The sequence below is a fragment of the Pseudonaja textilis genome, chromosome 2 (assembly GCF_049901715.1).
Source record: "Pseudonaja textilis isolate UNSWEBS1 chromosome 2, rPseTex1.2, whole genome shotgun sequence".
Lineage (NCBI taxonomy): Eukaryota > Metazoa > Chordata > Lepidosauria > Squamata > Elapidae > Pseudonaja > Pseudonaja textilis.
The window spans coordinates 119633631-119646243 of NC_141991.1; the positions used below are offsets into that span (position 1 = coordinate 119633631).

Below are 12613 nucleotides of genomic sequence, written 5' to 3' on the forward strand. Positions count from 1 at the left end.
TTTTTTGTTTTTTTTAAATCCCATGACATACTTGCTGATTTTCATTGTTCCATGGTTTTTATTAGAATTTACTCAGACAGAATTTTTAACCTTGATAGGTTAGCTTAAGGCAGGACTCTTAAAATTTGGGCCCTCTGCTCAATAAAAAATTATGGTCCCTTTTTGGTCAAATGAATGGGTAATGTTGCATCTACCAAGAGGAAATATAATTAGCGTAGTAACTGATGTGGAGATCTGGGACAGTTCTGTTATATAGCTAGGTTTTGGGCCTAGGATTAGCACTGCCTGAGAAAAAGCTGGTTCAGACTACAGAACCTGGATTAACATAACCTTTTTAAAAGAACACTTAATTGGCAATTGCTTCGAGCCAATTTCTGTGAAGAAAAGTCCAATACGTTTTTTTCCCTGTTGTTGAATCAATTTGAGCATTTAGGAATTCTTTGTCCAAAGGCTAATTTCTTGGCTATCCCTTGGAATAGCTAAAAACAACTACATTTATGTAAAATGATAAATGTAGCTTATTGCAGCAGGAATAGCTGCCATCCCTCTATTCTTCTTGCTGGGGTCATCCAGATTTTGGAGTTCTCCTTTATGTTTTTCATTAACTCAACCAGCTAGAGTTAACCTTAGCTGTAGCTTATTTGAAACAAGGCAACAACTCACCATATATTGTGCTTTTAGTTAAGATTAACTGTCCATCTTGGCTCAGATAACGTGAGCTAAGTTATACCAAAAACGGCAAAACACTTCTAAATTCCTCACTGTGAGGGCCAAAAACTCAAGATACTCAAGAACCTTGGGTCCTTTTTATAAAGGACCAAATGCAGCCAGTAAATAACTGAAGACAGGCAGGTTGTAGCACAACATATTTCTCAGGATAAAAGTCAGAGAATGTTTAAAAGATAAAAGCTCCTCAAAGTCTTTTCTTCAAGGGTTTTCTTTTTCTTTTTGCTGTGACTAATTATCTTTCATTCAATAATGAATTCACACTGTAATTTTCTACCAACCAGAACAGCTAGCTTTAATGTTTAATTGCTCATCTTCTTTCTTAATGACACATTAAGTTAATACATGATTGAATTTGGCCTTTGTGAAAATAGGTTATTTTATAATAAATTGAAAGTATCAGCACCTTTTATAGGCAAGTCCAATCATTCTATTTTTCTTCAGAGACAGAACATTATGTTAAGTGAATTTCACAACATTTTCTTTATCCTCTTTCAGTTACATTATTAAAAGTTCTAGAAACTGAACTTCTAGCATGTTCTATGCTCTCCCACTTCTCAAGGTTTTAACAGAAATTAAGGATGGGGTGCTATATTTGTTTCTGAAATTACCCAATCCTTCATGAATATAATAAGTAGGTTTCTTTCAGGGCTATATCCGTGAACTAGTTTGCATCCAATTAACTTTTGAAGGACATCATCATCTGGCATAGTAAGGTGACAGCTCATACATCTACAATATTGGGAAATTCATCTTGGCACTCAATACTGTACACAGTAATTACTCTGCTTTTCAAGCAGTTAATGAAGCAGATTTTGAACAGCACAGCTTTAAGGAAAGTCACTCAAACAGCACAAATGAAATCAGAGCAATTTCAGTGTTGATACAGTCGTCAGTCCTTCAGTATTAAAAAGCTGCCTTGCTCTGAAATAGATTTTATGCTAATGAGATTATACTTATTCTATGCTTATTGTTTCCTAATGGATCTGTCGGATTTGTTTTCCAATTTCAGCTGAAACCTGCTGATTGAAATGTAATAAAGCTACAAGCATAAGCATAGAGTCCAATTTCTCATTTTTATTTAAGGTAATTTATATATTTTTCACATCAACGCATTATCTATTATAATAGGGATAGTGGTGGATATATAGGAGCTTCTGATGCCCCAAAGATTGTAATAGAAAAATCCATTCTGTTCTCTTAAAATACCAGAGAATATTCTGCATTCACTTATTGCTCACTTGATGTGCTTTCCAACAAGAAAAAGACGGCATTTGTTTCTGGAGAACTCTGAAATATCCATACGATATTGCAGTTTCTAGGATTTTTGTCTGGTAAACTATTCTTTCTTCTTCCCAAAAAACCCAGTTTAATATTTCCTAGAAGAATAGCAGCATATTATAACCACTGCACTCCTCCATGAAGGAAATAACAATGTAAAATCCAAGCAGCAATGAGAAACATAATGAAGGAACAAAAGAGGAGAATCACTGTTTAAAGCAAATAACCTTCAACTAGAACTCTGAGGTAGTTTGGTCGTGTACCAAGAACTGATAAACGGAGAAGAGTCAAAAAGACAGTCTGAGAAATCAGTTATTAGGTAGAGTTGAGTGTCTCCAAAAAAAGAAAGATAAGACATTTACAAAAAACAAAAACAAAAACCACCCACATATGATTTGAAATATCTGGCTTGTTACATCTGCCATCTTTTATATTTATCCTTTATTGACCTTATTGTAATTTCTTTGATTGTTGTAAGGCAGAATCATTGAGAGTTAAGTAGCATACAATTTTAATAAATTATTACTGCTGTTTTTTGTCTGAGTTGCACTTCTGCCACATGAATCATTCTCTCCTATGAATAAGGCCAATTTTAGCATGTTTTGGAAAATATGCCAATAGATCATCAAAAATCCAATTTTACTCCAAGCATGCCCCTACCATGTAATGAATTTTCTTCTAGAGGTTATTCTACCAACCAGTAAACTTATTAACCACTTCCCACTGACTAGGTAGTAAATGAAATATAATGATTATATATTCCTTATAAAAAAGCCAGTTTTTACAAACACATTTCTCAGTATCATTTAGAACACACATATCAATGTTAGGTTTTAACTTAAAACAAAACACCACACTTTATTCTCTTAAGAAAAAGAGAGACAGTGAACTCACTGTTTCGATTTAGTTCAAGCTGTTCTTTCTCTGAATGATGAAGCTGCTGTTGTCCTATACTAACTGGTGAATGATGTCCAAGACCATAGGGAATGGGGGACCCACGTCCATGTGCTTGTAAAAGATTCACATTATATGCCATGGCTGTTTGATGAGTAATGATTCGAGGATCAACTGCAAATCTACTCTGATACCCTGTCCATGGTACCTTTGCAATAAAGATATAAAACATAGTATCATTTACAATTTTTAATCTGAACAGTAAAAAGACATCTAGAGTACCAATGAAATTAGAATGTTTATGCAGTTTTCTCTAAACAAGTAAATTACTCAACAAGAGGAACCAGATATTTTGAGTAAGAATCAGTACAATTGTAAGTTTCAAACTGAAGAGATCTTTGGGAATCAAGTTGTGAGAATAAAGACCAGACACATAGTAGAAATATACAAATAATATTGAATATAACACAGAAGAGTCAATTATGGGACACAACCTAAAATCCCTCAGATAAATTGTGTCAGGACAGCAGAAAGACCCTAGACTGGAAAAAGAACATGAACTGTTTATATCAACACGCAAATTCAGAATGGAAAAATGTTTTTTTTAAAATGCAAATATAGATATTTTATTATTGGTTTTTTTGCAAAAGAAATCAATAAAAAGGAAAAGGAAGAAAAAATATAAAGTGTTAACAATGAAAATGTTACGTTTTTATAGCTTTGATGACTCAATTCTATGACAGCTTCCTGAGTTAAAAATTGAAGTCTGAAGATAAATCAAATATTATGGACTCCAAAAGATCCTTGACATTCAATCTTTTCTACTGATGATAACAGTTACCTTTTTTTTAAGTTGCCACTGCTTTTGTTGTGTAGTTTATGTGACTATGATAAAGATTTCATTTTAGTAACTGCAAATCTTTTTGACTGAAATCTATTTATCTTTCAGAGAAACAATTCACCTTTTGAAGACTAGAAAAAGTACAGTTGTTGACCTATTCTTATTTTCCTGTTAAAAAATAAGTAAACTACAGTGGATCCTGAAGAAGCCCAAAACAAATGCCAATAGATTTAGTGTAGACTGCATAAAAATGTTGCCCCTTTTTATTAAATGAACCACTATGCTAATTATTAGTGTTTGAAACCAACTGTAAGTATGAGTAAAAAAGAAAACTGCCTGCCAAAGATCAAATGATGGTTAACTTTCACATGTGAACAAAGGAGAAACTCATGCAAAAGAAATGGAGTGGAATATTTGAATTCAAAGCTACTACATTCTCCTTGCAAATACAGGAGAGGCGAGGAGAATCTGGAAGAAATATTGCAGAGGCTGTTTGTAAGCTATAAGAAATAGTTACAAAACACTAGTCCTAGTCTTCTTCTGAGGTCTTCCACTATGCTTAACCCTATTCCTATAAAATGGGCACGCTGCCACAACCCCTTAACCACCGGTATGCTTAAAATTGATTAAAAATATCCTGATTCCTCTTCTTTAAGAAATGCTATATATAATATGGCTTTCCAGTTCAGGAAATGACAAAAAAGTACTTCCTGATCACAAAAAGTTACCTCCTTCCATTTTATCATCCAGCCATGTGTGAATTTTTGTACAGAACTTTTTCATGTTTACATTTTGAATTCTTTAATATATATATTCATCTTTTTCAGGCACATTTTGAAATATTTCAAGACAGTATAGTCTTCTAAATTTTAAAAAAAATTTTTAAGGTACTGATATATCAAATAAGTACACTTGCCATGAATGAAAACATGGCATGCTTTGGCAGGTTGGAATTTCAGCACACAAAGTTCATTGGGCATTATCTGGATTGTTATACCTCAAACACTTAAATAGTTGGAAGACTTATTTTAGTGGCCTTTTTCTTTTATTAGCATATAGCTCTTCTATGAAAGCAAAATAGTATTTGTCAAACTTTCTTTGAGTAAGTGGGGGATGGAGGGGGTTGCTTCATGAACACCACAATGAATACTTACAGGTAAAGGCACAGACATGACCATATTTCCTCCGTAAACAGCAGGTACGTAAAGAATGCTTGTCCCAGTGTGAGGATCTATCCGCTGTACAGGACTAGGAGACTTTCCCAAGTTAGGATGAGGCCCAGGAGGAGGAGGGGGTGGTGGTGGTGGGGTATAAGCTCTGACAGGATTTCCAATTAAGACAGAAGCAGTTGGCTGAACTACATAAAAATATGAATGTGAAAGTTACGAGCATTCACTTTCACCTCAGCCTTCAAAAGACATTTATTTATTTATTCCATTTATTTCACAGCAGCTGTGGCCAGGAACATATGACACCGTGGCCGATTCATTGAGTGCATCAATTACACACAGTCTTCTTTGATAGACCCTACAGGTCTGGTGCCTCTGCTGTTGTCAGCTACCAATCTCATTGGCACCAAACCTGTATAGAACTTTGCAGTCTAGGATTCTCTGGTGTATATTTAGGCCAACTAGCCCTTGAGAAGGGCAAATTAATTGTAGAAGAAATAGCTAGGACATTGATCACCAAAATGCTATTAGCAGTGCTCCTGAATTCTATTCTCAAAATGTCTATAGAGATTCTCAGTCATCCAGATCAGGGTTGTCCCAAAGGTACTTTTTTCAGGAGGAAACTGGGCTTTCTTGTTTTTTCTTTTGAAGACATTTCACTTCTCATCCAAGGAGCTTCTTCAGCTCTATTCTCAAATGTTAGATAGCACTACTGCAGGATATCTATACAATCTAAGCCTAAGCAAATACGAAAGAGCCTGCTTTGATGCCCTCCCTTCAGTACAGCTGGTGGGAAGGTTTCATGGGGGGCTTCTTATTTACAGAAGCGTTGCCCTTGTGGATTCAGAGAGGTAGAATCTATTGCCCCTGTCCTCATACAGTGTCATCTTTATGATGCCTCATACTTTATCTCCCCAATTATCTCTAAATTTTGGGATCCATTCTGATAACTTTTATGTTCATTACTTTTTAAGTGATGCTAACTTTGCAATCACATGCCAAGTGGGCAAACATCTTCATTATGTCTAACTAATTATGTCTAACTAATGTCTAACTAATCTGTGGTTTTATGATTATGTTTCTTTTTTCCCCATAATAATGAACTGCTGTATCAAATTATTTCTCTTTTCCTACTGTAAAGACTGATCAAAAGCCACTGTAAAGATATTTATCTATTGTCTATGTTCAGAATTCTCTTGAACTTTGGATCAAATCATGACTATATGTTTTAAAATACTTTATTTCCCAAAATCAGAGGAGCTCCTAAATTTAAACAGTATAGGGTCACTCTTGTGGTCATTCTTGATCCCTTCCCAGACTCCAAACAGGGCTATGCATTCTGATAGCCTATGATTTTTACCTAGAAAACATTTAGTTTCATTGCAAAAACAAGCTTATTTCACATTTTCTCAAAAAAAAAAAAACAACAACAACCCACCATCCTCTTCCAAATACTTACCAATTCCATCAGTGTGAAAATGGTCACTATGATTATGATGATGGCTTTTTACCTATAAAAAGATATTGGCCAGGAGTTAAATTATTCTACCTTTAAAAGTTGATATAAACATCAAAGACAGTTAAGGAAGTTTTCAGAACTACCAAAATTATAGAATGCATGCCTATATATTTCCAGAAAATCACAGAAGATAATAATATTGTGTTCAGTGACGAAAAGATATTCCTGTCGTGCGGGACAGGGGGACGTTTGTGAGCCTTCACAAATCAATATTTCTCTACCTCAGAATCAGGTTTACATTACATGAATTGCAATGCTGTACAAATGTTGTATTTGCTTAATTACATAAGATGTTGCAATGCAATACAATTGCACACTATGTTCGAATACTTGTAAGTTAATACTGGCCCTCTGATTAATGGGACCATTGGGAATATTAAATGGAGAGGAGGGGATCTTGTACAGCACCATGCAGAAACAAGGTGGCATAAATAAAAAGGGATAAAAAGCAAATAAACCCCCCCAATTCTTACAGTAATTTTAGACATGCAGTAGAAAATACCATACGATCAATTTCAGAGAACAGCAGGGAACAAACTTAACCTAATCCTTGTAATAATACATGGAAGAACTATATAATTGAACAGTTGCACTGAAAATACTGGTATTTGGTCTAGCGCCTCAACCAATACACCAATCTGGCATATAGAAAATTGAAAAAAGAAAACGAAGTCTGTCTGTCTGCCTGTCTAACTGCCTGTCTATCTAATCATCTTCTCTTGAGCAAAGCAAAAAGCATTCACAAAATTTGTTGTTCTAATTTTTTTAAAAGAGCAGGTTGCAAGTACACCAATCCTTCTTGGGTTGATTCAAAAAATGTGAAATTTTGGGCGAAGAATAGCCTTTGCCAAAGGATAACTGTTAGAATATCACTGTCAAGATCCTGTTTTAAACAGTCAATGTCTATGGCACTGCCATCAGCAAACCTGTCCTCCCACTTTTGTAAGAGGAATAAATACTCTCCAAGAAAGGAAAAATCCTATGGAACTTGGAAATTGGAAACTAATAATGGTAGATTCAGAATAGAAGTCAGAATCAGATACTGGCTTCTGCTGTGAATCTACCAGTATTAGTTTCTATTTTTCCAAGTTCTATAGAACTTCTACTTCTTTCCTGCAAAGTACTACGTATAACATTGGAGAAAGATATTTGAATCAGCCCCTAGAAATGTAAGCATGTTTCCCACAAAATCAAGACCACCTTCTTTATGTGACTAAAAAAGAGGCAGCTAACTAAAGCTCTGGCTTCTTAACCCAGACAATAATGCTAATCACAAAACCACTGGAGTAGGCCAGGGATGTCAAACTCGCGTCATCCCAGCGTTGTCATGACTTTTTCCCCCTTCGCTAAACCGGGTGTTGGTATGGACAGCGAGTGACATATCCATCCCGTGGGCCGTGAGTTTGACACTCCTGGAGTAGACAAACAGAAGATGCAGCAGATAACTTGTACTAATTTCAAGATGAACTAAGCTCCACCAGCCTCATGATGGCAAAGCTCCCAACTATACAATCTAGAATGGAAGGGCCTTCAGAGGAGCAAAGTGCAATACAGTAATATAGAAGAAAAAAATATACAGTGGAAAAAAGAAAACAGAAAAATATAGTGAGAAATATCAAGACAGGGGTAAGCAGCTATGGCCCCTTTATGACCTGTGGACTTCAACTCCCAGAATTCACTGAATTTACAGATTGTAAAGAAGCTGATCCAAGGTGACAACTAACTGGCTTACTTGTTTATGTCAAAACGCTATTTCACTCTGGCCAGTTACAGTTTCATCTGAAGCAGTTACAGTTCTCTTTTCCAAAGTTCAGTAGAAGGCATGGCCACTGTAGGCTGCCTACTTGTACTAGGACATCTTGCACTCTTTCTCCAAAGATCCATTTTTTGTTACTAAAAGAAACCTAGTTAGCCATCTACTAGGTTTACCATACAGCTCTAACAAGAAGACAAGAGAAAACCAAAAGATGGTGATTTTTCTCAATGCCTATTTTTCCATATGCTGTCGAGCACCAAGTTTTAAAACTCACTGATGCTTAAGAACATTACTTCCTCAGGCGAAAGGTCTATGTTGTTTGCCAGCAGTCTGAACACATTAATCAGTCTGTTTAAAAAGCCTGAATAAATATTGACCTATGAATAAGAAGGATGAAAAAGAATGACAAACTGGTTCACTAGTTACTCTATAAAGATAGAGTCTCCAAAATGCACTGCAAAAGAAAAATTACATTTTAAAATGCTGGGGGCTATTACAGCTTCTTAGCATATTTAGGGTTAGATAAATGTTTTCTTAACTTTCTAAAAGAGCTATCACTATTGATTACAATAATTCATACACACATACATACACTCCCCAATATGGCACTTTAAAGGAGTTTTAGCTATTGTTTTTATCTCCAACCCCACCAAACCAAGTTTTTGACATTCATTTAGTTTGCTCGTAAGTACTAGGAAAGTTTATTTATGGAAATTCCCAGCTTTCTGTCGAAATGAACATAAGAGGTAGTTTACATCATAAACAAATAAATATCCATAAAATACAACTAGTTAAAAAAATTTCAACAGTATCACTTTTACAGATATTCCTCAGGTTTCCTTGTTCAGCAACAGATCAAATTTATGATGGCTCTGAACAATGGCAATTTCCAAATAGTTTGTAAAGTTGCGATTGTCACAGCATCCCTGTGTTCACATGACTGCAATCTGAGCGCTCAGGTGCTTGGCTCACAATTACATCACAGTAAGCCATGGTCATACAAACTTGAGTTGCAATCTTCCCAGCCTTCTTCCCATTAGCAAAGTTAATAAGGAAGCTGTCGGGGAAGATCATAAGTCACCAGCTATAATCATAAGTTGCTCCTACTGTTTTTCTCCCAAAGACTCCCACCCTGGAGTATAAGATCCCAGGGATCTGGTGTTCGATAGCACTTGATGTGGCCCCTGCTGGCTCACCCACACTCCATAGCATTCATTCATAGCCCCTGCTGGCTCATTCATACTCTAATGCTAGCTTGCAGCACTCACCTACCTGCTTACGTATCTCACCTGCTAGCCTCTAGTTACACTCACTCTCAATATGACTGTATAATTTTAAGGAGAAAAAAAAAAGAAAGACAATTTATAGATATTGTGTTTTCTCAGACATTCTACCAGCTTCTGGCATGAATATCATGATCTCTTTCGAACACATATTGTTTTCCTGGACCCAAAAAATTGCTGCTTAAGAAAAGCTCTCTTAATATATGTAAAACTGTGTTATTTTTTCAGCCTAGTATTTTTCCCATTCTATGTTTTTAGGAGGAAGCACAACAGCTAATATGCTTTTCTTGTATTTCTTAGCAAATTCTTTCAACCTTTTCATCATTTTCTCAGAGGTTACCTTTGGTGGTGATTGCTGTGGTTTATTGGTGTTTGATGAATGCTGCTGTCGCAGAGCCCGTGGAATAAACTCGGGAGCCAGCGGATTCAATACATAGGTTTTCTTTAATTCCAGAGCTTCCAATTGAGCCTTGATTTGATCAAATGTGATACCGTGAAGACTTTCATTATCATGACACAGGGCAATAAATCTTTCCCAAAATTTCCTACAAGCCAACACAAGAACAACACAACAATGTTTGTTTTTCTAGATTAAAATTTAAAAAATTTAAAGTAAATCTTGAACCCAATCCCTTTGTTTTCAATACTATTTAATTAGGAGACATTAATGTTTTTTGAGCAATAGCAAGATTTATTAGCCAAGTTCTTCACATACAAACATCTGTCTTAGTGTTAGATTGTCTGCAAAGTGCCTTTTCTGTTTTTAAAGCACTCAGGTGGATTGTTCACACAGGGTGCATTTACAATGTGGCTGCAAGAAAAATGAATCAAATCCTGCCAGCTCCTATAGGTAACATGCTGTTGAATTTAAAATAAAAGATGGCCACAGCTCTGTCTGATACAGCTGCAATTTTACAAATATGTATTGTAGCCATATTTCAAAAGGTCTTGGTAGTTATTGCAATATATTCTTGACTCACTTTAACAACCTTCAAATTACATTTACATTTCACATTATCAATGAAAATGCCGCATATTTCTGTAGACTTGATGAACTGTTTTAAAGTAAGACAATGCCAATAGTTCTCAAAATGTTGAAAGAAGAAAGAATTTTACAATCACGCTGTTCCTTCGAAGAGCTGTGAAAACCTGCATCTTTAACCAGTAGGCCTCTGGGGAGAGACAGTGAGATCTCTTGCTTTGTTGAGTTTGCTATCTTTTATCTTTATCGTTTATTGATTTTATTGTTATGTCGTTCTACTTCTATTAGAACGGTCTTTGCATTGTGTGGTTTTCTCCAGTTCTTTCTCTTCTCTTCTGCTGTCCCCCAGGTATTACATTTTTTTAAATTTAAATTTTATATTTTCTTTCTCATCAACAATTAAGTTTTGTGGCAGATATTATTTTTGCTGAGACAAGAAGTAGGAAGGATGAAGCTGGCAAGGTTGAAAATGAAGTATCTAAGATTAACCAAGAACATTATTTATAAAAAAACAAAAAACAACCGTGCAGGTGCCCTCACCCTCACCCAAAAGGCCACTATTGTGTAAAGATGGAAGAAAGAAATGTGGGGTTTAGACCATGAAGTTGCCATACAAGTATTAAACATCTACTTTCTATATTATTTTCATCATAAAACCTTTCTTTCACATTTGCAGTAAAAACAACTTATTTCTCTGAGTCTTCTCCTTGAATCTTCCTATTGCTGAGCTCATGCCTATGCTTTTGAATTCCTAGAGAGAGATGTATTGCTTTACTTAACATTAAATTTGAACAAGAAGCATATATCTAAGCTCTACAACTACTGATTAGAACTTAGTTTTAACTACACCCAGATTACTCACAGAACACAACCCCAACTGTTAATTTGCTTGCATTCTTTGCAGCAATTTATGATTATCCTGCACATCTGCTTGCTGAGGGACATACCACAAGTACTTTTCCAATGGCTAAATGGCTACGGAAAGCATAACACGAGAGCAAAATTAACAAAGCTCTTGTAATCAATTTCAAGCAGGTGGTCCTCCAATCCAGATCAAGATCACCACACTTCTTCTGAACAGTCTTAATATTGAAAGAGCTAACATCCCCAGAATTCTATTATAAGAAATCTTCAGTTCTAGATTCTACTAATATACTGTATTATAATCTATGGTAGATTTAAACAAAATGAAATGATAATTGATGGCGAGATTAAACACAAGACATTCATTACAGAGAGTGTGTAGGGAGACATGGATAGTATTTCCGCCTACAGCTCACTTCTATCTCAAATTGAGAGAAAAAGTCTAAAGTAGGCATGTCCAACTATGGCAACCTTAAAATTTGTGGACTTCAACTCCCAGAATTCCCCAGCCAGCAGGGCCGCAGTGGCTCACATGGTAACATGCTGGGCCTACACACTGCTGAGTCGACAGCTCGGCGGCAGTTCGATTCTCGTGAGTGAATAAACTGCTTAAGGATAAGAAACCCCCCCCCCCAATGCTTACAGGCATTCAGCTGTCCCGCAGGTAAAGATAACACCGCCTGAAAAAAATCCTTTCACAGAGGAGCCACCTCGGTGATCCCTGGCTAACATGTGCCATATGCTAAATAAAATAAATACATTCTAGGAATTGAAATCCACAAGCCTTAAAATTGCCACAGTTGGACATCCCCCCCAAATCTAAAGGGTCCCTAGACCTAGAGGAAGCAGACCAGGAACGAGAATCAATTATTAAAAACACAGTAAGCCTTTCATCGTTATGATTTATTATTTGGTCATACCACATATTGGTTGTACCTGCATCTTCCAATGGAACATAAAGCAATTGGATCGCCCACCACAGCTACTAGGGACTGGGCTCTTGTAATGGCTGTATTGAGAAGTTTGTAATTGGACAGAAAACCATAATCTAAGTCCTCTGTTGAATCTTCCAATAAATGTTCCTTCCGTTTCATCGCCGTTTGCTTGTGTTTGCAAGTGTGCCGGGTTCGTACTGTGCTGAGAAATAACACCCGAAACTGCTTTCCTGGAAAAGGAAGAGTATGGGATATTGTTAGCCTCTCTTCTTTTTTATGCTAGCAACATCACCACATAACTACATGTATTGACTTTTTACATCAATGTCTGGCAAGTGAATAACTATTGTTCACTTGAAAATA

The 12613-nt window shown here is 36.0% G+C and overlaps 1 protein-coding gene across 11 annotated transcripts in view; it reads right to left on the reverse strand.

Annotated features, from left to right (window-relative positions):
• The window catches only part of HELZ (helicase with zinc finger), a 120530-nt gene that overhangs the window by 17926 nt on the left and 89991 nt on the right, over positions 1–12613 (reverse strand). For all 11 annotated transcript variants that reach the window (XM_087925070.1, XM_026711122.2, XM_087925067.1 and 8 more), the window contains 5 exons: positions 12252–12480; positions 9810–10014; positions 6371–6422; positions 4897–5099; positions 2902–3109 (listed from right to left, as the gene is read on the reverse strand). In XM_087925070.1, coding sequence (XP_087781196.1) covers positions 2902–3109; positions 4897–5099; positions 6371–6422; positions 9810–10014; positions 12252–12480 — 897 coding nt within the window. The remainder of the gene's footprint in view (positions 1–2901; positions 3110–4896; positions 5100–6370; positions 6423–9809; positions 10015–12251; positions 12481–12613) is intronic.